The 26,327-nt window shown below is 35.8% G+C and overlaps 1 protein-coding gene across 6 annotated transcripts in view; it reads left to right on the forward strand.

Moving 5' to 3' along the window:
• BIRC6 (baculoviral IAP repeat containing 6) overlaps nucleotides 1–26,327 on the forward strand; it is a 214,000-nt gene that overhangs the window by 36,732 nt on the left and 150,941 nt on the right. For all 6 annotated transcript variants that reach the window (XR_003513300.1, XM_027554971.1, XM_027554972.1 and 3 more), the window contains exons 4-11: nucleotides 1,938–2,131; nucleotides 5,564–5,675; nucleotides 7,582–7,664; nucleotides 9,265–9,487; nucleotides 9,570–9,730; nucleotides 14,630–14,688; nucleotides 19,217–20,611; nucleotides 24,950–25,099. Coding sequence is in view for 5 of the 6 variants with exons in the window: in XM_027554971.1 (XP_027410772.1) it covers nucleotides 1,938–2,131; nucleotides 5,564–5,675; nucleotides 7,582–7,664; nucleotides 9,265–9,487; nucleotides 9,570–9,730; nucleotides 14,630–14,688; nucleotides 19,217–20,611; nucleotides 24,950–25,099 (2,377 nt within the window). In the remaining variant the exon portion in view is untranslated. The remainder of the gene's footprint in view (nucleotides 1–1,937; nucleotides 2,132–5,563; nucleotides 5,676–7,581; nucleotides 7,665–9,264; nucleotides 9,488–9,569; nucleotides 9,731–14,629; nucleotides 14,689–19,216; nucleotides 20,612–24,949; nucleotides 25,100–26,327) is intronic.

Consider the following 26,327-nt stretch of genomic DNA (forward strand, 5'->3'; position numbering starts at 1 on the left):
GCCATCAGTGTGGAATGAGAAAGGAGCTGTTGTCAGAATAGGTATTGTAGAAATCTCAGCTCCTTGATTATTCAGCTGGTTTAAAATTGAATTGCCTTTTGGACTTTCTCAAGATTGGTTTCTTATAAACCACTTAATGAATACTAGCCCTCATGCCCAGTAATACAGTTTGGTTTATCAGATAACACCTAGTTTGTGATGGACAGCTCTGATTGCATGCACATTTGTCCCATGGGTAGACACATTTTTATGAGAACTAACTACTAAGAGGCCAGGAGCTGTTTCTCTAGAGGAGAAGAATTGTTTACAGGAGAGAGCATGGTTTTGTCTTAGCATCCTGCTACATTATTGTCCCAGAGAATCTCTACAGCATCTTTACTTGGAGCAGATATTTCTAGTATCGTTAAGTGTGCTCACAAGATACACATGGTAGAGCATCTTGTGATTCAGCCTGGGTGTGCTGAGGAACCTCTTATTCTGTGCCTTATGTATCATTTGATAATTGAGTTACAGCAACATTCTGAAATATGCTGAACACTGGATCCAAAATCTACTTAGGCCCATTGAGCATTGTGCCTCCTTTTCATTGTTGTAGCAACTTTTCTTTCATCTTGGGGGAAACATCCTGACACGCCTAGCCTACTGGACCTCTAGAAACTTCACAGAGATTTTAGGACCCTGAGTTTTTCTGGGGATATTGATTCTCTCTGGCTTGCATGTATCTTACTAAGGCATTTAAGGTCCTTGCTCCTTTCCTCTCATCTGGACCAGTTACTGTGATGTTACTAATACAATAGACCAAGGTGCTGATCTGCAGGATGTTGGGTTGATGAGGATCTCTGCAGAGTAGATTTTGGTAAAGAGCATGAGTCCTAGGGTAAGACTGTGCAGATTTGTTGTTTCTGCCAGGTAAAAGCAGCTTACTTTTGGATGGTCCTTAAAATTAGTGTAGACAAAAAGGTATTTGACAGAATTGTAGCTGCCTACCAAATATCAAGGGATTTGTTAATTTGCTTCAGTAAAAATACCTCATCTGAAATATCAGCTGCAGTTGAAGTCCACCTGATTTTACAATCCATGGTCATTCTTCAAGATCCATTTACGTTTTACATGGGCTTGTGGGTCAGTTAACTGGAGTTGAGGTAGTTTGATTACCCCTCTGTCAGGTCTGTTAATGTGACATTAATCTCATAAGTTTCCTCAGAATGTGGTATTGCTGTAGTTTAGTAGCTTTGTAGGAAAGAAATGAAAGTTCTAGGGGCTCCTGCGTGACCTTTCTTCCTTTAGTAGTCCAAGAGGATCAGAGGAACAGTGTAGGAGTTTTTCTAGTTTCCTGTTCTTTCTCTTCCAGTTATACATTTGGGAGTTAGAGAGAGAGCTACAAGATAGATCTGGGGATCCACAGAGCTCACTGAGACAGCTTTGGGCCAAAATACCAGTAGTCACTTCACCATGATAAGTCTCCACTTTGATTAATGGACCACAGTGATGTTTTAGGTCAGTTCAGGGTTCCTCTCTTGTAGTGCCTGGAATATCACACAGCATTTCCGTTCCCTAGTGCACAGTGACTATAGTGAATGTCCTCAGGTGCCTTTGAGGAAGGCTTGGGGTATGATTTACAGTGGAGAGTGGGGCATCATTGTGGGATCCTTTCTCAAGGGGATTTGGCCTCCCTTCCAACCGGAAGGCTCTGAATCTGTGAACAGATTATGTCTAGAAACAAAGTAAGAGTTCTCTCATCTGGGTCTAAACATTCTTTTTCAGGATGGTTAATTTCATTTTTTATGTAATTGCAGGTTCTTACTTTGAATTATAAGTTAATGGAGTAAACTGACTTGAGACTATAAATAGTTATTTATCTTATAGTGTATAAATCAGGATTTTGGTAGAAACTGTTGAGTATGTTTTCTTCTGCTTACACTCCTGTTTTCTTCCAGTGGGCCACAGTTACATTTCATCTTCCTCATCATGTGTTGAAGTCCATTGCCAGTGCCATTGTGAATGAACTTAAGAAAATCAATCAAAATGTTGCTGCCTTACCTGTGGCTTCCTCAGTGATGGACAGATTGTCTTACCTCTTACCTAGTGCGCGTCCAGAACTTGGGGTGGGGCCAGGCCGTTCTGTGGACAGGTATGAACTTGCTTATAAAGAGATGTGACAGTAACATTGAATTGATTAGTGTTTTGATTAACAGAATAACTGTAAATTTGATTATGATTTTAAATATTTTTGAAAATCACTCAGATTTTTATTTTGATCAAAAAACTGAAATGAAGTAAACTACTCCTTGAATTGCTATTGTTAAACAGTTTCTTTTGGTGCCTGGAAAGTGTTTAAGAGGATTATGAAGCTATATTTTTTTAAATTCTAGGTTTGTAATTGCTTAGTAAATATTTGAGTCGTTAATATTATAATTCAATATGTAATATGTATTATATATATAATTCAATATATAAGAATTATTTTGCCTTGATGAATTTTGTGACCTTTGGCATAAATTTTGGTAAATTAAAACACGGTCCCAGAATTTGAATATAAGAGCCATATATTATTTCCTCCTTAAAAAATGGACAGAGTTAAGTGATGTCCCTGGTGGCCTAGGGGCTATGACTCCGAGCTCCCCCTGCAAGGGGCCTAGGTTCAGTCCCTTTTGTGGAGGAACTAGACCTCACAAGCCACAACTGAGAGTTCGCTTGCCGCAGCTACAGACCCTGCCTGCTGCAACGAAGACCCAGCGCAGCCAAATAGATGAATATTCTTAAAGAGTGGGCAGAGCTAAAAAAGCACTAAGGGCAATTTTGTGGGCTTTTTGTCTGTTTTGTTTTTCTAGGGCAGTTTTGAATAAAGGTTTTTATGCTGCCTGCCCTGGATTTAAAGTGTTTAAAAAAGTCATACCTCGGTCATTATTTTCTTCAATAGAGATTTCTTGGGAGTTCTGCTTTATAGAAAACTAAAAGTCATTAGTGCATTCATTGAAAAATTTAAGTGATTTTTATTTGAGATAATATTTATCAGTACTGAAGTTTAGAAACATTTTGCTGAGTTACTACGTTTAGCGATTTTGTTAAGTTCACATTTGCCTTCCCATGTAGCATTTTAATGGCAACCCACTCCAGTGTTCTTGCCTGGAGAATCCCAGGGACGGGGAAGCCTGGACTGAAGTGACTTAGCGGTAGCAGTAGCATTTTACATTTTCACTTGTTCATTGAATGTGAATTTATCTGCTCATGTTGTTTTCTGAAGTACATTTATAAAGAGTATGTGCCGACGTAACAAAAATATTAGTGAATGAGTTAACCTTTAACTTCCGTTATCTTAAATATAGGTCTTTTTTTTTTTTAATTGGCTGTTCCACATGGCTTGTGGGATACTAGTTCTCCAACCAGGGATTGAATCCAGGCTCTCACCAGCTAAACTCTGGAGTTCCAGCCACTGGACCACCAAGGAATTCCCATATTCTCTTATATTAGTTTGCAATGTTTTTTAGTTTATCCTTTTGTAAACCAAAACTGCTTAATCAGTTGCCCTTTTTTTGTTAAGTGGCTTCTTTTGTTATATAAGTAACTTCTATTGGTTGTTAACATTTGGGAAGTATTTTTATATTCCATAGTAACCCTGCTTTCTAACTTTTGGGCGAAATGTGGAGACTGCCCTTTTTAATCTTAACTGTCACATGATATGTCTTTGGCTATCATTAAAATATTCTTTGCAGTATGTCTGGAGAAGAGGAAAAAAGGAAGGATATGTACTTAGAATCAGTGTTTCTTGTCTGAGAGCCCTGCCTATCTTTAGATTATAATTTTAGAGCTATTTTCTTTGCAATCAGTAGGAGACTTTCTAAAGAAATCAGTGTAAGCTGTGGTGAATGGTTTGTTTTAGAAAATGCATTCATTAGATGGGATTTTCAGTGTTTCTGGAGGTGTTAAAATGTCTCAAAGTACTAATTTTGATGTAGTCTGTGGTTTTTATTTCATTAAATACGATTCTAGGAACGCTTATGAAAACCTTGAACTCTGAGGTCTGTTGGAGGTTTGAGTAAGGGTCTGCTGCTGCTGCTGCTGCTGCTGCTAAGTCTCTTCAGTTGTGTCCGACTCTGTGTGACTCCATAGACAGTAGCCCACCAGGCTCCCCATCCCTGGGATTCTTCAGGCAAGAACACTGGAGTGGGTTGCCATTTCCTTCTCCAATGCATGAAAGTGAAAAGTGAAAGTGAAGATGCTCAGTCGTGTCCGACTCTTTTCGACCCCATGAACTGCAGCCTACCAGGCTCCTCTGCCCATGTGATTTTCCAGGCAAGAGTACTGGAGTGGGGTGCCATCGCCTTCTCTGGAGTAAGGATCTACACCAATACCAGAATATCTTTATAAAACAGACTATCAAAATTAGAAAAAGTCCACACAGCTTCAAATAAGAAAGGACCAGTATGTAAAGTTCCTTTTCCTAACACAGAAGAGAAACTGATTCAATAAAAGAAAGTGGTAAAATTCATCACTATGAGACCAGAAAAATACTTTTCTTTAAATTCTTCCCTTAAATTAGTACATAGTTTCCTGTAATACTGCTAATGAGATTTAGGTTTAACTCATAGTTGTGTCCTGATTTGGAAAAAAAAAATAATTGCTTGATAAGGCTACAGACATCTTCATGTTTTCAGAACAGAAAATCTGTCCACTTTTTCTAATTTTGATAGTCTGTTTTAAAAAGATATTCTGGTATTGTTGTTGCAGGTTCAGTCTCAGTGAGCTAATTATGTTAATGAAAACATATGAAGATTTCCTTTTTTTTATAATCCCCTGAAAAGTATAGATTTCCTGGAAAAGGATTTCTCTGGAGAAAGAACATAAAAATTGCTTTCTACCTAAAAAAAACTTAAACTAGAATATACTTTTTCAATATGATTGGGGTAAAACTACTGTTCCTTTGGCTGTGGTTTTATCCATTTATGCAAAACTTGTCACTTGATAAAAGCATAGGGTTCTGTGCCTCTACATTTTCAGATTCTCTGCTCTTTGATCGCTATTATGCAACATTGGTTAATTTAGTCTACCCATGGAATTATCTGTTGTAGCCGTCTTATCCGGAGAAGGCAATGGCACCCCACTCCAGTACTCTTGCCTGGAAAATCCCATGGGCAGAGGAGCCTGGTAGGCTGCAGTTCATGGGGTCGAAAAGAGTCGGACACGACTGAGCATCTTCACTTTCACTTTTCACTTTCATGCACTGGAGAAGGAAATGGCAACCCACTCCAGTGTTCTTGCCTGGAGAATCCCAGGGACGGGGAAGCCTGGTGGGCTGCCGTCTATGGGGTCGCACAGAGTCGGACACGACTGAAGCGACTTAGCAGCAGCAGCAGCAGCCATCTTATCATGTTTCTTTTTCCCTATTCTGTTCATGGGAAATTCCTAAAACTTATTTCAAATTTATAAAACAAATTTGAGCTTTGTCATTAAACATTCCCAGTTCTTGTTGATAATCTGGTAAGCTTTTTTCTTCAGTGGTGAATAACAGTGTCACTGTAATTTGGTGCCTAACTTTGGTTACATAAAGTATGTTTACTTTTAGATCATTGATGTATAGTGAAGCTAACAGACGGGAGACGTTTACCTCATGGCCTCATGTAGGGTACAGATGGGCACAGCCAGATCCCATGGCTCAAGCTGGATTTTATCATCAGGTAAATAAGGCTGTCGAAAAATGTTTTTCAATGTGAATTTGTAGCCTTTAGTAAGACTGTCAACGTTTAATACTTTTTCAGACGTATGTATTATTTTATGTACACGGCTCCGTGCTTGTGTGTCTGTAATGTGAGTTTTGTTCTTATACCTTTCTTTGATCATAATACTAACTGACTATTTCCTATATCACATACTGTGTATGAAAGGTGAAAAGGTTAAAAAAAGAATAATTGAGTTAATGCCTTATAACTATTTTCTTGCAGATTATATATTAATATAATATTTAATCTGTTTTTATATATAATCATCAGCAGACAGGCAGTATTCTCCAGATTTGTGTCTCGAGAAGTGTTCTCTCTAGGTGTGTGTTTTTCAGTTTTGACTTACGCATTCGTGACAGAGGAGTATATATGTTAAGATAGTGCGATAAAAGCAGTACATGGGAGTACTCTTGAAATTTTAATTTTACCGGAATACGGATCACCCACATGTCAGACAGCTGTGGAAGCGGCCTCGCAGGTAGTGCAGTGTGCCTTGAGTACGTATGTATTAAAGAATTGATTAAGAAATGTAGAAAGGGAAATAATTAGGGGAAAGAGTCATAATTTTATGTAGGAAAGAAGGTGTACAGTGTAAGGATGAGTGTGAGAAAAAGACATGAGAATGGGACGTTATAGAAAACTTCACGGAGCCAGTTAAGTAAAAGAGCAAGTTAAGAAAAATGAGTTTAGATTGGCATAATAAACCAATTAAAGGAAACCTCAACTGAGTAATGTTGACTGGCTCACCAGTGTTTTTCCATTGCTAAAGAAACTAAGAAATTAATAATTACATGTCAGTTTACATAAGACATGCTTATTTAATTTTGGAACTAAATTAAACTTTGGATACATGAAGTTATTGTCATAAAGAATATTAAGAATAATTATTCCTTCATTATCTTAAAGGGTTCTTGGAGTATCTTAAACTAATATTATATCAGAAAACCAAGATATTTGAAGATTTGATTCAAAGTCCATCAGATTTCCAGTTAAAGATAGATTTGTTTGGAGACTGGCTAGTATTAGAATTATTGAAATTATTTCCCTAAATTAAGGATTGAATAAGGACTATTTTTCCTAATAATTTATCTTCTTCCTTATTTTTTGGTATTGTTTCATATAACAGCCTCTGTTAAGTGACACCTTGATATTTTTTCCATTTAGCTGTTTTTCATTGTATTCCATTTTTTTCAAAGAGATCAAATCATAGGTTTTCTAGAATCTTCTTCCTGTATTCGGGGCTGATTAGTCTCAGTCTTCTAAAAAATATATTTACACTTTAGATATAGTAAACACTAAGTAGAGTAAGTACTCAAAAATATTAATTTTAGTTTTCAAAGGTATATTTTAGTTCAGGTTTTGATTTTATATATATTTATGTGTGTGTGTGTGTGTGTGTGTGTGTGTGATTTTGTCCTGTCTTACTTAAAGAATGTTACATGAATTATGTTCACTTTATTTTTTATTAAACATAAAAATTATGTTTACACTTGCTTATGTAGTAGCATAGAATTCAGTTTTTCAAAATAAACCTGTTAGACTATTTCCTCTTGTGTACTTAACTATGTTTAAAATACTTTAGCAATACAATTACAAGATGCTGGACCAGAGATTGAGGCTGTGTGTCTGCATATTTGATTCAGTGGTCGTTTGCTGATGAAACCCAATTTTTCAAACAAAGCTGCAAATATATAAACATTTGGGGATTAAAAATATGTTGTTGAAGCCTAATATTAGTAGTATAGGCTAATTTTCTTTTCCTCAATATGGAATTTTACCTAAAATTATGAACTTATTTAGAAGACTTTTTATTAAGCTATTTTAGTATTGATGAGCCTTTTCTGTTTTCCCTACACACTTGCAGCCTGCCTCATCTGGAGATGACAGAGCCATGTGCTTCACTTGCAGTGTATGTCTCGTTTGCTGGGAACCTACTGATGAACCTTGGTGAGTCTTGATTTTTCTGAACTTAATAGGCTAAGTGCTTCTATATTTTATGTTTCTGATCTGTATATTAATACTCTTGCCATTTGTCATCTCTATTTTTGCCTCTGTTCTAAGAGAATGAGGTAATGCTGTCTGTGCTCTGTCATATGACTTGGCATACAGGATCTCTAAGGTCTTTGATTTCCCAAGGTCTGTACATATTAGAAGTGCCAAAGAATGGAAGTATACTATGACTGAAAACTAGAAGGCTATGACAAAATAAATTTTAAAAGCATGATTAAATTCAGCAGTTCAGCCTGTTCTTTAGTGGGGAGCTCATCAATAGGGAGTCTATAGAAGGAGGGCCTTATGATTTACATTTCTAATTTTAAAGTAATTCTGGGGAGTCTGTTCTGGTGTATAAAATTTGAGAACTTGGTTAAACATTAGAGAATCATGTATTGGAACCTCACTTTTACGTAACTACCCTGAGGCCCTACTAATAGAAATAATAATAATAGCAAACATTTGTATAATGCGTTTTATCAGGTACCATCTTATGCACAACACGAATGGTCACTGTAGTGAAAAACTGGGAAATCTTACACGCCTTTTGGGAGGGGACTAGAGAAATAAAATATATTCATATAATTGACTGATCCAACAGTTAAAGGGATAAACAGTTCTCTATTAATCATCATCAGTGCATTATTATATCAAGAAAGCTGTTATAGAATGAACTGTATAATAAGCTGTTTATTTAAAGAAAACTCTGTTTATTTTGTATGTATATATATGGGTATAAGTTTATAAAAATATTTTAGGAGTATAATAGTGGCTATCTGGAGGTGGGATCGGAGATTACTGGGGTTGGATATTATGCCCTGACGTGTGTCTTTTGCTATATTTTAGATAGTCAAATGTCACTTATTAAAATAAAATTTTAATTAAAAAGTTAAAACTCAGATGAAATTAGAAAGAGGAAAAATACTCTAAGGTTTAGTTGTGACGAGATCCATTTTAAATGTCATGTGCCTGGAGATGCCATGTAAAAGCATTTATGTAAGACACCTTGTTGTACTACAAATTGTCCAGGATTTACATATGGACGTAGGTAAGTTGTAGGTGCAGTGTTGTTAAAGTGAGTGGTTAATATGTTAGTGATCTTAGTAAAATGGAAAGTTTTGGTATTTGAGTCTTTAATTAAAGAATGTTGTTGTTGTTCAGTTGCTGTCATGTCTGTCTGACTCTTTGTGACCCCGTGAACTTTAGTACACTAAGCTTCTGTGTCCTGCACTATTTCCCTGAGGTTGCTCAAATTCATGTTAATTGAGTCGGTGATGCTATCTAACCGTCTTATCATCTGCTACCCCCTTCTTTTGCCTTCAGTCTTTCCCAGCATCAAGGTCTTTTCCAGTGAGTGGTTGGCTCTTTGTATCAGGTGGGGCCGGAGTATTGGAGCTTAAGCTTCATCAACAGTCCTTCCAGTGAATATTCAGGGTTAAATTAATTGTTTTTTTTTTTTTTTTTTAAGAAAAAATATCATAGAGTTCTCTTTTAGTGTTACAGACTCAACAGCTTAGTTGCTTAGTAAATTTTCCCTTTTTTAATTTGTGTGAAGGTCTGAACACGAGAGACATTCCCCAAACTGCCCGTTTGTGAAAGGTGAGCATACACAGAATGTACCGTTGTCGGTCACTCTTGCAACAAGTCCTGCACAGTTTCCTTGCACGGATGGAACTGACCGAATATCTTGCTTTGGGTCCGGGAGCTGCCCTCACTTTTTAGCTGCTGCAACAAAACGAGGAAAGATCTGTATATGGGATGTTTCCAAACTTATGAAGGTATGTTTTAATTTTGAAGGAACAAATCAGTAACTGAAAAAAAAATCAGTTGTAAATTTAGGCTTTTCATTTATTTGTTTAGGTGCACTTAAAGTTTGAAATTAATGCGTATGATCCAGCAATTGTACAACAGCTTATTCTGTCGGGAGAACCAAGCTCGGCAGTTGAATCCAGGAGACCAACTTTGGCATGGCTGGAAGACTCCTCTAGTTGCTCAGATATACCAAAGTTGGAAGGAGATAGGTGTGTAAATTTGTTTTAATAATATTTATGGAAATTAAGTGTTTTCTCTTCCTAAATTGTATATTCTCTTAATTCTAATGAAAGAGACAGAAGGCATTTGATCAAGAGATTAGAGAGTCACTGTTTGGTTAGAAATCCAAAAGAACAGTATAATTCCTGAAATAAATTTTCATTCACCAACACCATAGTCTGTAAAACATATTTTATTTTCTGTCTCAATCCATACCAATGGAATAATCACTCCATTGAAATATAAATTCTAAATAATGAAATCCTTGGATTAGACTTGTAACTTCACCTTCTACTAATTCTTTTCATAGAGCCGTTGAATCATTTGGTTCATTTCTCCTTTTTCATTAGCACCTAAAATATAGAAATGATAATCAATAGTGAAATAACCTGTGGTTAGGCTAGATAATCTAATTTTTATTTAAATGTATTAGTAGTCAGCAATGAGTTGAGGTACAATAATCATTGCCAGTTAAAGATTCTGGTAGGCTTGTGCTGGATTCTCTTCCATTCAGCCTTCCTAGAGTTTCCTGATTTCTGTGGCTGTATTTGATCTGCGCAGGGGAGAGAATCAGGGTGTAATCCCACGTCACCTGGTTGTCTCCCAAGAGGCACTGCACTTGTAACTCTGAACTGGGTTGGATTATAGAGCAACATTTGTGATGGTCCCATGGAGGCAGAATGAAAGGTTCCATAAGCCACTCAGCTGGTCTTCAGCAATAGCAGCTACCACTTTGTAAGATTCTGAAGGCAGTAATGTGAAATGGAGCCTGTGTAACTGTGATCAGATGTCTCGTATGGAGATCTATCATTTCACTTGCAGGGCTTCTTGTGTTACTCATGTGTGATTGGTGTTATACCACAGTGATTTAATCATTTTACCTCACTGTTTGTTTGGTAGTGAAACTTTACTAATGGAGATTTTTTTCATTATTTAATGGAAAATTCACTGCGTATTAAATGTCTAGTCCCTGTTGCTAATAGTATGTGGAAATTATGGGTCTGTAAATGAATGTGGTCTGAGCTCTGGAACAGGCTGAATTAAAGCATCATGGTGTTCTCAGTTATTTCAAGTCCCTGTGAAAGCTTAATGAGAAAGCACTTGGCCCATTGTTGTCTTGAGTTTGACCATATTTGCCAATAGAACTGAAAATGAATCCTGCTTGATCTCTGATTTTCTTAGAAATTAGTGGAAAATTATTCATAGAAGATAATGAACTTGGTATGTCCTGAACACACTGACTTAATTAGAACTTTTGACTCCACAGTTTTGTAATTTGAGGATTAAAATTTGAATCAAGATATACTTTTAAGATTATACAGATACACACACAAACCTTGGTAAAGTGTTTCACATTTTAGGTAAACATATATCCAGTATTTCTGGTGGACAGGTGTTATCTGAGCTAGTGTGTTGGGACTGAGATATAAATCCCTCTGCCTGCTTTTTTAAGAGACTTAAAATCTTTTTGGGTAGAAGGTTACAAAGATTACTCCGGTGGTTGGAGGAAGCTGAAGACGTGGAGCTTCAAGCCCTTTATCCCTGCTTTGTCTCCTCCAGGGTTATCAGGATTCCTGTTGGATTGGTATTGGATATAATGAATCAAACCACTTCTGCCTCTGAGGCACAAGATATAGTATATATAAAATAGCATATTTTATTTTAAAATATACTCTGTTTCATTAGCTTGAGAAATAATACATTAACTGAATTAAGTTAAAGCTTAATCAAGAAGTTTAAAGTATTACAGTATAGCTTGCTTAGAAATTGTTTTTTGTCTGTTTCTACTTAGTAGGCAACATCTGTCTTTGTTCTGAATTTATTTAAGGAATATTTCAGATGTGTTTAATTTAATTAATGTATTTTTAATTTATTTGGTTGCATCGAGTCATAGTTGTGGCGTGCAGCCTGTCTAGTTGTGGGTGCATGGGCTTAATTGCCCAGTTCCCTGACAAGGGATTGAGGCGGAGAACCCTGCATTGGAAGGCGGATTCCTAACCACTGGATCACCAGAGAAGTCCCAAGGACACATTTAATTTTAACGAATTAACATTTTGTCTAGATGCCTTATTTGTATGTTATGTTTTTCAAATTGGCAAAAATTTACTGAGTTAACTCTAAAGTTGCTTATATTGTTGTATATCTTAGTTATATACCAAAACTAAGATAAATCTGTACTATTAGCATATATAATCTTAACTAAGCATTTTAAACTTATTCATATATTTTTTGCATGTTTATTACTTTGCAGAAGGTTTTATTTCATGTAAAAGACTTTAGTAAATTTAGTGTCTATTATGTAAGTATAGTTGACTCTTGAACAGCATGAGTTCAGTGTTGAACTGTGTGAGTCCAGTTATTTTTTAAAGTGAATACTACACAAACTATGGTTAGTTGAATCTGTAGATGCAGAACCATGGATGCAAAAGGCCAACAATTTAAGTTATACACAGAATTTCCACTGCAGGGAGGGCTGGTACATCTAACCTGTGTGTTGTTTAACGGTCAGCTATAAATAAATGTTGGAGAATACATGGAAGTAAACTGAATGGAGTCTCCATTTTCATACCATCAAGTCATGTTAACCTTTAGCTGTGTAGTTTTTTTTTAATCCATGTGATTAAAAGAAATTTATTGATGCATCATTACCTATCATAAGATTCACCCTTTTAAGTGTACAATTCAGTTGTTTTACTCATGAGTTTATCACATGGCAGTATGAGTGTTTTTCTGTAAAATATATTTTTCAAAATACTATTTTAAAAACTTTCACAATAAAGCCTTTTTTTTTTTGGTGGTGTAATTAAGGCAATTATCTGGCAACCCTTTGTAACATTCTTAGTAACTTCAGAACACCTAAATTCTGTCTTTAAAATATACTACTACTAGATTATCTTTTATCTAAGTGTAGATGGGTAATAATTTGACTATTTTTCTTGATGCAGAAATCCTCAAAATCTACTATGTTTTCTTGGTTTGGACTTCTTTATTTTGGGTAAATTCCCAGTCATTAATATTTCCTCTTAAGATTTATTTTTCCAAGCATCTTTATTATTTTTCTGAGACTAGCCATTTAGTATTTGAATAGCTTAAGGCTAACATAGGAGCTTATCTTTTTCACATCCTTTTTTAAAATTTTTAAGTTATAGCACGAAATTGGTTATGCTAATTACTACCAGTTGAAAAAAACACAGAAATTTTGTCAAAAATATCTAAGCAAATATCTCTCTACCCCAGTTTCAGACGTTCCTTTAAGCATTTGTAAGGGAGATTGCCAGGTTATATTTCATATAAAATAGCATTATAAATGCCTAGTTCTTTCAGAGGAGAAGGCAATGGCACTCCACTCCAGTACTCTTGCCTGGAAAACCCCATGGACGGAGGAGCCTGGTGGGCTGCAGTCTATGGGGTCGCTAAGAGTCGGACAGGACTGAGCGACTTCACTTTCACTTTTCACTTTCATGCATTGGAGAAGGAAATGGCAACCCACTCCAGTGTTCTTGCCTGTGAATCCAGGGACGGGGGAGCCTGGTGGGCTGCCGTCTGTGGGGTCGCACAGTTGGACACGACTGAAGCGACTTAGCAGCAGCAGCAGTAGCAGTTCTTTCAGATGGATGTGCAGCCTATTGTTTCAAAAAGGGAGAATTACTTTTCCTTCCTGTGAACTGCATCTTTTAATTTTTGTAGTTTATCAGAATTTTAGAACTACTATAAACGTGCTGATTGTTCATTCAGACACAGCCTAATGTTGTGCTGGAGTGCTCTGTAATTATATCTTTTTTTCTTATCTGCTAACAGTGGAGACTGAGAATAAAATGGGGTGCAAAGAGAGAGGCTGGCAATTTCTTGGCTACTTGAATGAAAGCAAAAGAGCAGCTATTGTCTTATTGTCTTGACTCTTAAGTTGTAGTAGTTTTCCTGCGTGTCAGGGATTTCTTAACAGCCCTTCCCAAACAAGCAAAAAATAAATAAATAAAAGCAAGAGCAAAACACAAGTGGGGAATGCGTGTTTCTGTGAAAACACTTCTATACACACATATTTACCCAGCTGTTCTAATTGGTTTTAAGGTATAACTTTCCTGAATTCAGGAGTAGAGTGCTAAGTCACTTCAGTCATGTCTGACTCTGCGACCCTCTGAACTGTAGCGCATAAGGCTCCTCTGTCCATGGGATTCTCCAGGCAAGACTAATGGAGTGGTTTGCCATGCCCAACTCCAGGGGATCTTCCTGACCCAGGGATCACACCTGTGTCACTTCTGTTTTCCGCACTGGCAGGCAGGTTCTTTACCATTAGTGCCACCTGGGAAAGTGAAAGTGAAGTTGCTCAGTCGTGTCCGACTCTTGCTGACCCCATGGACTATAGCCTACCAGGCTCCACAGTCCATGGAATTTTCCAGGCATGAGTACTGGAGTGGGATGCCATTGCCTTCTCCAGGGGATCTTCCCGACCCAGGGATTGAACCCGGGTCTCCTGCATTGCGGGTAGACACTTTACCATCTGAGCTACCAGGGAAGCCCGTACCTAGTAATAGAGTGTTTATTAAAATTTTACTACTGGAAGCTTGTGTTTGATTTTATTAGCTGTTGTTTTGTTTTGTTTCATTTTATTTACCCAAACTATCCCTGTCTACACCTCTTCAGTTGTCAAAATCCTACAGATTCTACTATAAATTTTCAGAGATTACCACGCTTTATTTCAGGCAAGCATTTATTTAATGACTTAAGATGATTCACTGTTAGTGTAATCAGGGTTTCAGTCAACTTATATATTACATAAGCTAGTTGTGTGATGCTTAAGTTTTAGACACGAAACAGTGGTTGTAACATTATACTTTGCTTTCTCATGTGTACTTTATTTTGAAATGGAAATTTTTAATTTTTTTTTTAAGTGATGATTTACTGGAGGATTCAGACAGTGAAGAGCATTCCAGATCAGATTCTGTGACAGGTATGTAAAAAATGTTAGATAATCTATTTTTATATCTTTGCATTTATATAGTTTCTGCTACTACTGCTAAGTCACTTCAGTCGTGTCCAGCTGTGCAACCCCTTAGACGGCAGCCCACCAGGCTTCCCCGTCCCTGGGATTCTCCAGGCAAGAACACTGGAGTGGGTTGCCATTTCCTTCTCCAATGCATGAAAGTGAAAAGTGAAAGTGAAGTCTCTCAGTCGTGTCTGACTCTTAGCGACCCCACGGACTGCAGCCTACCAGGCTCCTCCGTCCATGGCATTTTCCAGCCAAGAGTACTGGAGTGGGGTGCCATTGCCTTCTCTGATATAGTTTCTATCTAGTTTCTAGGTAGAGCTAAATACCAAATAATTCTATATTTTGAGTACAAAGTCTAAATTTTCATTTATATACAAAGAAAACTCAATTATGTATCAGATTTTGAATTAGTAATGTATATGTAGTTTCATACTAAAAATTTAAATAGTACTTATTTGCGCCAAAGGAATTAAAAATGAATCTTACTAAATCTCTGTTATATAAGTCAGTGACATTAAACTCTTCCCAATATGTTCAGTTTATTTGTATACTGTATTGTGTTGTTAAATAAATATAATGTTTAAATCAATAATAATTATTAGTGATTTCTTATTTCTAAAAGAAAACTTTATGAAATATTAGGGCAAAGGGGTATAAAAGGCTTCATATTAATGTAGTTATAGGCAAGGCATCTCAAAATAGTTTTATTGTATCAGAATTCAAATCCTAACTCTGTCATTTATTATAGTCCGATTGCATTTTCTAGTGTATAAAATAGTGATATTTAAATCTCTTATATCTAATTTGGTAACTAAGATTAAAATTTGTGAAGCAGAGTACTTGGGCAGCAGCCACTATTTTAAAGAAGTGACCATTATGAAATTCTAGCTGTATTCTAATGTCAATGTCATGAAATAAGGACATACATAACTTATGAAATCTCTTTAGAGGAAACTTGGTTTTAGATAGTTTGGTTGTTAAAAGTTATATGTCAAAAGTTAGTATAGTGTAGCAGATGCTCTCAATTCTAATTTGTTGTAAATTTTTTTTTTTAAAGCCACCAAACAAAATACTGCACTGATTTTTAGATTCACCCTCATTTATCTTTTAAGGTAGTTCTTAGAATGAAAAAATTAATAAAAGTAGGAAACTGCCCTGAATAATAACACAAATGTGTAATTAGGTCTGGGAAGAATAATTGATTGCATTTAAAAATGTAGTCTGATGAAGTATGCTCTTTTTCCAGTTTGTTACCCCTTGGCCCAAGAAAGGGCTACTGTTGCAGTTTTAAACATCTGACAAGAATACTCATTCCTTATCTGGAGATCTGGTTAGAGCTTGAACTCTTATGAAATGTCTTTGGTCTTGTCAAGTCACTTAAACTCTCTGGGTTTCGGTTTTTCCTATGTAAAGTGAAATGTTTAAACTAAATGTTCTTTTTTCTGCCCTTAAATTTTTTTATTCTGATCTTTCCTTTGTATGCTGTTGCTTAACTCTTTCCTCTTGGTCTAAGGATCTCAGTAGGTATTTTTGTAATTGTAATTGTTGCATCTTGATCTGTTTCCTTATCCCTTTTTTACCTTTATATTTTTCATCTGCCAGTTTGATCTTTCACACTTCCTTTAGATTCTGTCGTCCTCTTCACTTCCTGGTACCTAGAATATTACTGTATGTTTTTGTTGACTCTTTTCTGTGATACCTCATTTAAGGTTGGGAGTGGTGTCCTTTTATAGTATTGAAACTAGGTAGCTATGGTATGAGAAAAAAAAAATCCTTCCAGTGTAGAATTTTTACTTGCTTTGAGGATTTGTAAGTGGTTCATTCATTTATAGTAAAATATGTATAACCTTTTAAACTAATTTTATATTGAGAGACTATTGGTGAATTTATGAAGGCTTGTGATATTAAATGGGAAATGTATTGTCTTCTTGAAGTATGTAAAATTAAGTAATAGATGCTGTTTCACAACTTACATTTCCTAGCTCTAAGCTCATCCCATCAATTTGAATGATATGATCTGAAGAATTATAGGTTGTATTTCTTAATTTCAAAAGTGTAAATGGAAACTTAAGAGACTTTTATGTGTTTTTTAGTTGAAAGTTAAGGATTTTTGAAAGTATCTAGATGATACAGGAAAGACAAGTTTGGTCTTTGGTCCACGTATCAGAATTAAGGAGTACACCTTCTTTTGTAGAGTGGGAAGAGTGTTTGGCAAGAGATTGAAGAACAATTCAAATTGAAATTTGGTGGTTCAGGAATATGCATAATTTAAACCCCTGGAAGTTGGCTGGTTGAACTGTGGGACTGACAGCAGCTCAGTAAGCAGGGTAGAGAAGGGTTTCCCAACATGATTATCTGAAGAACATTATGCTGCAGGATATTTGTAGGTATGTTTTATAAAATTTATTTTGTGGTCCAGTTGGTTTGAGAACTTCTGAGGCAAGTAAAGATCACAGTTTTCCTTAACTGTAGTATTGACAGTTGTCACTGTGCTTTGCCAATCTTATAAGGGGAATGTAGAGTCCTAGACATTGATTAAATAGTTGAGAAGCAGCAGAGTAGTAATGTTACCTGTTACATTTTCTTTTTTAATGGATATTCTCATCTCACATGACCTTTGCTTTGAATATTGTCTTAACTGTGGTTAATATATGTAACTAATGGTTAATTTATTTTCTTTTAAAATGTGCACAGACTAAAATAGCTTTTTATTGGCAATTTTCTATCATAACTTATCAAGTAAGTTACAGTTTAGTTACAGTGTATTATTACATGTTATAAAAATCTCACTGTCAGCTTTCAACCTCATGTCTAAATGAGTGAATTCATAGAGTAATATATGTAATTATTGCATGGCAATATAAAGACTGCACACAAATATAGTCAAATGAGTGGTTAAATAAACAACTTACTAGTACAATTAAATTGTGAAGTTTGTAACTAAGTTTTTTCTGTTTAGTGAGACATGGATATTGTTCTGGATGACAATAGTGACATTATATGAAATGAGAAGATTATGCTCAGAAAATAAAGAAGTCCTGATAAAGCTGTTAGCATTTTGAAGATACTGTTTATGAAATGGTTAACAAAATGGTATAAACAGAGCTTTCAGTATAACTCAAATGTTTGGTGTTCCATAAATCTCTCTTGTTCATTCCTTTCCTTGGGTAACTTTCAAACTTCTGTGCACTCACTTTGAGTTATACTTATTTCCTTCCTTTTCTGAGTTCTTCTTAATCTAAAATTGTAAAGCCAATTTCAATTTTTTTTTTCATTTCCACAAGTTACGTAGACTGATTTTTTATATTATTGTTTATAATAGATTGTTGCCTGATAGTTTGTGCTGTTGAGAAAAATAAAGGATGAGTTGAAACTTTGCATTTAGTATCAAGAGATTATCCCTGGTTAAGAGGTTGACTGACCTCTACGTCAGGTTTTTGTGTAGAGAGAGATGGTATTTTTGGAGAATTGAGACTGAGGAATGACCTTTATTCTGTTTGAAGGGGATAGTTTGAAGCACACAATAAACAAAAAGTCAATAGGAGTAATGTAATGTAGTTGACTTGAAATGAACTAAATATTAGCAGATAGTACAGAAGACATTTAAATTGTTTATTTCTTTAGGCTCTCCTGGGTCTTTTGTGCTGCATGGCTTTTCTCTGGTTGTGCTAGGCTTCTCATTGCGGGGGCTTCTCTTGCTGCGGGGCATGGTCTCTAGGGTATGGGGGCTTCGGTAGCTGTGGGTGTGGGTGCACTAATTATTGGCCCGGGCTCTAGAGTGCAAGCGCAGTAGTTGTGGTGCACGGGCTTAGTTGGTCCACTGTGTGTGGAGTCTTCCTACACCAGTTATCTAATCTGTGTCTCCTGCATTGGCAGGCAGATTCTTTACCACTGAGCCACCAGAGAAGCCCTAGAAGATGTTTATATTTCACTTAAAATGACAAATTTGGGAAACTTTTTGTGGTTACTATTTTTCTGAGCTGAGGTTCGAGTTAAATTGCATACTGTTACATACTAAGACAGTCAACTGATAATTAGCATGTGGAGTGGGAAAGAGGTGATGAACTGAGACTATAGTAATGTTTCATGGGTATTCTGCAAAGTGCATAAAGGACAGATGCATAGTACTGAGTGTAATTTTAGTGTAGAATTGAAGGGCAGAAGTCTGTTATTATGATATTAATAATCTCTTCATTCTTAACCTGTTTATTCTTTCTCTTTTTTTTAAAAAAGGATTTTGTTCACAGATTGCCAGGAGAGTGTATTGTGAATTGAAAATGATTTTTGAGACTCTTTAATATCTATGGTTTTTCTGAGTAGGTTCTTCTCAGCTTGGATTAAATTTCCTGTAAAAGGACTAAATTCTTCCATTAATGTGTTTAAAATGCACCGACTGGATGATTAAAAGAGAACTAATGAAAATGTTATACTACAGATTTTGATTTACATTCATAAAGTCATTTGTAATGAATATTGTTCCTTTTCAAAGGGCATACATCACAGAAGGAAGCCATGGAAGTGAGCCTTGATATAACAGCACTCAGCATCCTCCAGCAGCCAGAAAAGCTTCAGTGGGAGATTGTTGCAAATGTGCTTGAAGATACTGTTAAGGATCTTGAAGAACTTGGGGCGAATCCTTGCTTAACCAGCTCTAAGAGTGAGAAGACAAAGGAGAAGCACCAGGAACAACACAACATTCCCTTTCCATGTTTATTAGCTGGAGGTTTATTAACCTATAAATCTCCTGCTACCTCACCCGTTAGTAGTAATTCTCACAGGTCACTGGATGGTTTAAGCAGAACTCAGGGTGAAAGTGTATCAGAACAAGGGTCAACTGACAATGAATCCTGCACTAACTCAGAATTAAATTCTCCTCTGGTGAGGAGGACTTTACCCATTTTGCTTCTTTATAGCATCAAGGAATCTGATGAGAAAGCAGGAAAAATCTTTTCACAGATGAACAATATAATGAGTAAAAGTTTGCATGATGATGGTTTTACGGTTCCACAGATCATTGAGATGGAGCTGGATAGCCAGGAGCAGTTGTTGTTGCAGGACCCTCCTGTGACTTACATTCAGCAGTTTGCAGATGCGGCAGCCAACCTTACCTCTCCAGATTCTGAGAAGTGGAACTCTGTGTTTCCCAAGCCTGGGACTTTGGTTCAGTGCTTGAGGCTGCCAAAGTTTGCAGAGGAGGAGAATCTTTGTATAGACTCAATAACTCCTTGTGCTGATGGAATTCATTTATTGATAGGACTGCGGACATGCCCCGTTGAATCCTTGAGTGCAATAAATCAAGTAGAGGCCTTGAATAACTTAAATAAATTAAACTCTGCACTATGTAATAGACGAAAAGGTGAGCTGGAATCAAATCTTGCTGCAGTGAATGGTGCAAATATTAGTATAATTCAACATGAATCACCAGCAGATGTACAGACTCCTTTGATAATTCAACCTGAGCAGAGGAACATTAGTGGTGGATATTTAATACTTTATAAAATGAATTATGCCACTCGGATAGTGACATTAGAAGAGGAGCCAATAAAAATCCAGCATATCAAAGATCCCCAGGACACAATTACCTCGCTCATTTTGCTTCCACCAGATATATTGGATAACCGAGAGGATGACTGTGAGGAACCTCCTGAGGAGATGCAGTTAACCGCAAAGAATGGGGTTGAGAGAGGAAAAAAGTCTGACATTTCTACTCTTGGACACCTGGTCATAACTACTCAGGGAGGATATGTAAAAATATTAGATCTTTCAAACTTTGAAATTTTGGCCAAAGTGGAACCTCCGAAAAAGGAGGGCACTGAGGAACAGGACGCATTTGTTTCTGTCATCTACTGCTCGGGCACAGACAGGCTGTGTGCGTGCACCAAAGGTAAGCTGTGGGCTTGTTTGGTTCATTTACTGCTCGGGCACAGACAAGCTGTGTGCGTGCACCAAAGGTAAGCTGTGGGCTTGTTTGGTTCTTCATCAGTCTTATGAAATCAATGTACAGGGCATTCATTTATGTGTATACCGAGCGTGACTTTTAGATCCATATAGATGGAGAGAAATTTATGTTTATGATGAAGTGGTGAATCTTTGTACTGTTTTACCTGTTCTTAAAACACTTTCCTACTGCCCTAGGTAAGGATTCTAATTGTAAAAAAGTTAGTAAGTCTCTCAGAAAGTATCTTCACTGCTTTAACCTCAAGAAAATAACCTGCTGTAATTTCTGTGAATCCCAACTGCATCTGCTCAAATTTGTAGCCTTGGACAGATTACTTTAAACTCAGTAAACCTTTATTGATTTATAAACTAGGAAAGACAGTCTATTTCCAGGCTTGACAGAATTAAATGAAATAATGTCTGTAAAGTTTCTGGCACAAATATTAATACATGTTGTTATTTTCTTCTGAAATAAAAGTGGTAAATAATTATTAATTCTGCCAAATAAATGTTCCTTGTCATATTTAATCCTAACTTTTTGCAGACAGTGAGTCAGTTTTGCAATATTTGAGGCATCTTGTAGAGTAACAGGTAGTGTTACTAAGGAATTACTGACCATATCAGGCAAAGTGAATAGTCCTATTGATTGTTTAGTAGGAATTTAGGACCAGGAGATACTTGAAGCCTCAGTGACTATAACCAGTGCTTGGCAGAAAAATTGGGATTGGGAAGAGTTATGTATCTCATTTGTGGTTCTGGTAGGAATTAATCTGAATTTTTCCTCTCTCTAAAAAGATTTCAAGAGTTTGGCTAAGAAGGGTAATGGTGGATGTGGTGATGTGGATTGCTTTCTTTGAAACACATTTAGTGAAATAACATGATGGAAAAAGCCAAATAACATCAACATCTAACTAGATTATTTTTTAAAAAGGAATAGTCTAAAATAGCTTTAGAATAATGAAACTTTCAGAAAAATCATTAAAATACTATGTGGTATCAAGGATAATCTGAGCTTAATGATGTATATGCCAGTTCATTTCTGTGAGAGTTTTAGCTTTGTTAATTTTAGTCATCACACTAACTTTATGAGGTATGTGCTAGTTTTGTCTTCATTTTAGTTATCTCTAAGAAAAAAAAAAAACATCGAGGAAGAGAGAGGTTAAGTAATTTAACTTGCCTAAGTCACAGAGCTAATAAATGACAGAGTTAGTGTTCAGACCTGGGCAGTCTGTCCAGGTGTGCTTAAGCTACATTAAATTGCCAGAATATAATAAAAGTAGGAGAGCCTGCTTTTATTGAACTTCTATACTTTGAACTTTTTGGTATATTTTAATCTGAAAGATTAAAAAAAATGAAAACAGTTTAACTTGCTGTAGGCCATTCGAAATGGAAGTGGTTTTGGAATCTGAGTGACCTGTTCCCAGGGCACGTAGTCATAAGATACTAGTAGTTTTCACAAGTGCAATCAGAGTTTAATGATTTGAATTTTTGATGAGATATGGTTTTGGCGATTCAGAGGAGAAATAACATTTAAGTTATAAAATAGATCAGTGTTTTCATAGAGTTTAAACAATGACAATTTCTAGGAAGTGATCACGATTGTGATGGAATTTAGATGAATTGAAGGACAAGAGAAAACATGAGAAGTTAATTGCTTTAAAAATTATTCCCCGGTTGCTTAAGGATTAATTGATCAAAATGCATTTGAAAAGATGAGACTAATAGCAATAAAGAGAACAAAAAAGTTGTTTTAAAATGTTCAAATAACAATCCATAAAGTAGAGTTTTAAAAGCACTGTAAACTGTAAATCAAATGGATTTGACACTATCTCGTAAGTATATTTGAATCGCGTAAAAGTTTTCTCATGGAGAAGCATTGAGTCTGTTGATTAAAACGTACAATTAATGCTATAAATTAACCTTTTTTGCACAGCATGTGGGATGTGGGATCTTAGTTCCCCAGTCAGGGGTTGAACCTATGCTCCCTGCAGTGGAAGTACAGAGTCTTAACCCCTGGACCCCAGGGAAGGCCTCCATTCGTTCTTTCTAGTTCAGTAGTTGCGTTGATGGTACTACTGACCTCTAGAGCTTCCTACCAGTTACTTCCTATTCTGTCCTTTGGTGTGATGTCATTGGTGCTTGTGTTGATTCTGTTTTTTAATACCTTTTCTTGAAATTGTCTTCTTATTGGATTATCACAGTCTACTTCAGAGTAATGCTAGCTTAAATCTAGTAAAATATAGAAACCTCGCTCTGATTTTTCTCTCTCCCAGCTTTGTGCTACTGTTGTCTTATATATTACATTTAGATGAGTTATAAATCCAACCAAAAGTGTTATTTTATCTAGTCTTTATCTTTTAAAAAAGTTAAATGAGAAAAAAATATGTTTATCTTCTATCTGGCATTTTGTTTTTTTCTTGTGATTTTGTGTTGCCTTCATCTCATCTGGAAAGATTTTCGTTAGTACTTATGGTAAGGCTGGTCTGCTAGCAGAAAACTCAGTCTGTTTGTTTGGAAATGTCTCTATTTCGCATTCATGTTTGAAGAATGATGCTGTATGTAAAATTATTGATTGTTCTTGCACATATCATTCTTTTGTTACTTCTTTTTGATCTATTATTATTTTTTGATGAGGATTTACTTTTAATTTTCATATGTAACTAGCAACTATTGATCTGTTTTATTTCACTGATTCCTTTTACTGTCATCTCAAATCTGCATTGAGTCTCTAGCAAACTTTTCATTTTACTTTTCAATTCTAATAATTGCCTTTTGTTCTTTTAAAATAATATCTGCTCATTTGTTGAGATGATTTGTTGATTCATTTTTACCATTCATTTTTTGAATTCTCTATATCTGGTGTCCTTTTATTATTTAAAATATTTACAACAGCTTCTTTGAAGTATTTGTCTGCTAAATCTCAATCTGGGTGCTCAGAGATATTTCTCATTGCTTTTGTTTTTCTTGAATATTGGTCACTCTTTACATGTTTCATAATTTTCAGTTTAATACTGGACATTTTAAATAACGTATGAGAACTGCTGCATTCTGATTTTTAACCCCCGTTTGGAAATTGTTGTTATGTTATCATTTGGTAACTCACCTGGACTAAATCTGTGAAGTCTGTTTCTTTGGCAGCCACTGATGTTTCTTTCATTGTTTTCTCCTCTGGATTTTATTTTTAAGACTTGTTTCTTATTTGTCACCTGCCTGTCCACATAGTTTAGTGTTCAGCTAAAGATTTTGATAATTGGTTGTGACCAGGTACCTTTATTGGCAAGGTTGTGTTCAGGTGTGCCCTGGCTTTTGTTTTCTTTATTTTTATTTTCTCTTGTGCCCTTTCAGGTCTCTTCTGCATCAGCGTTGGGGCTTAGTAGACAGGGAATGTGCTGCTGACTTGGGCCGCATCTGGTCTTTGCTGCACCTATGTGCAGCCTCTGATGAGTGTGGAATATTTGAGATGTTTACCAAGCCCGCTCTGTTTCTCTCACTTTTGTAACTCTGTTAAATCCCTGGTTAGTTCTGGTGTTTTGCTTGCCCCACACAGAATGCTTGCTTCAGACAGCAAAGTTGATGGGTTTCTTTTCACCGCTGAGTCACCTTAGGCAGACAAGCTTTCCAAATCATTGAGTCCCTGTGACAGTAGTAGCAGATCTGGTTTTCACCATTTGACTCACTCTGTTTAAATGACAGTTTTGTTTAATTTTATAACTGCCTTTAAGATAAGATTTATCTTGTTGTGTCATGCTGGAAGTAAATCTCCAATTATTTTATTTACTTATTTTTATTTCTTAAATATTTTGCTAAGCTCACGTTCCATTTTTTTTCTGTGGTAGAAATATGAAAAATAGAAATTTGATTTGGTTTCATTTTATTGTGAATGATTCAAAAAATTAGGAAGAATTGTTGTTCAGTTTTGCTACTGCTGTGATTAATAGAGTGAGCTGTGGATTCTGGTATAGCTAGTGCATCAGTTTTCTCATCTGTAAAGTGGCCACAATAATACTCCCTGCTTAAGGTTAGTTGTGAAGACTAAATGAATCAAGCATTTAAAATAATGTCTTACATATGTAAGTACTAGATAAATAACTATTTTCACATATGAAATTGTAATTCCTTGACAGTTTGATTCCTAAGTTGTTGCAGATGTATCACTTTAGTAGCTCTCTTTTTCTGCCTTTTAAGTGGTGTTAGAATAAATTAAGTTTCTTAACTAAATAGCAAGCACTTGTCTGTTTACCTGTTTTTCATATACCTGTGTTGATGGAATTTTACTATACTGTAGGTGGTGAGCTTCATTTTCTCCAAATTGGAGGAACCTGTGACGATATTGATGAAGCTGACATACTAGTGGATGGATCTCTTTCTAAAGGAATAGAACCGTCTTCAGAAGGTTCCAAACCTTTATCAAATCCTTCAAGTCCTGGCATTTCAGGTATGATATTAACTTTTAAAAATGATTTATAAAAAATGCAGATTCTTTCGACGTTCAAAGTTTTCTGAATCACTCTTTTATAATCTAAAACATTATTTCATTTTTTGTAGTCAGTTCTTGGTTACTTTGAGAGTTCATTTCCTTGTTGATATTCTTTTATCAGACTTGTTCTTGTATATTACTTATCACTCTGTTTTCAGTAGTTGGAAAATGTTGTAAACATTAAAATAAGAAATGGTTCTCAACCTGTGGTAAGTTGGCCAGTTTTGGTAAAGTCACCTAAGAGGTAACAACATGATTTTGGTTGTTTAAGAGGCTTTTAGTCTAGTTAGGATGGAACAGAACAATATGAAAGAGTGAAGAATTCACTAAGTAAGTGTAAAGTGACTGGAATGGCTAATATTAATTACTCCTGGAATAAAATGCTGAAAAAACATTCTTTCCTTGGGGTGATATTTTCAGACCCTCATCACCCCATTGTGGACTTTTCGATAGGTTTGGTTTTGTTTGTTTGCCTTTTCTCCCATCCACCTTCTATACTGCCCCCTGAACTTGTTTTTCAAAAGATGTTATTTTAGCATTGTTATTCCTGTTTAAAAATCTTTACTTGCTCTGTGAACTAAAAACTCTGGTCTTTTGCTCAACCTCCAGTTATTGGAAACTCCACGATTTCTAAAGTGTATTCAGTTTCATGCTCTTCATTTGTTACTAAGCTGTCTTTCCCTGCCCTTGCCCTATACCACGGTCCTTTTGTACTTTGAAGTGCTGATATGTTTTATCCTTGGCACTTACCACACTTTATTCCCCAACCTAACTATTAAAAGAAGCCTAGCATTTAAAAGAAATTTAATGAATCTTTAATGAAAAATGTGTTTAAACTCAAATGTACTCCAAACAGAAATAACACAGAAAATGTTTATTTCTTCTTTGTGAATTTGTATATTTAGGTATTTGATCATTCTTCTTTGCACTAAAGGCAAACTTTGAGTGATTACTGGTATAATAAATCTTAATTTTAGTGATGACTTGTGTATATGTAGCAATCTTCACTACCTTATTTAAGGATTTCTCATTCTCAGCACTATTGACATTTCGGACTAGATAATTCTCTGTGGTGGGAGGCCTGTCTTGTGCTGTATTAGCTGTATTTGTAGCTTCTACCTACTCGATTCCAGTAGTAGACACAATTGCCTCCATCCATATGGCCCTTGGGAGGCAAGATTATCCT

Source organism: Bos indicus x Bos taurus, chromosome 11 (assembly GCF_003369695.1).
Source record: "Bos indicus x Bos taurus breed Angus x Brahman F1 hybrid chromosome 11, Bos_hybrid_MaternalHap_v2.0, whole genome shotgun sequence".
NCBI classification, from domain to species: Eukaryota; Metazoa; Chordata; class Mammalia; order Artiodactyla; family Bovidae; genus Bos; species Bos indicus x Bos taurus.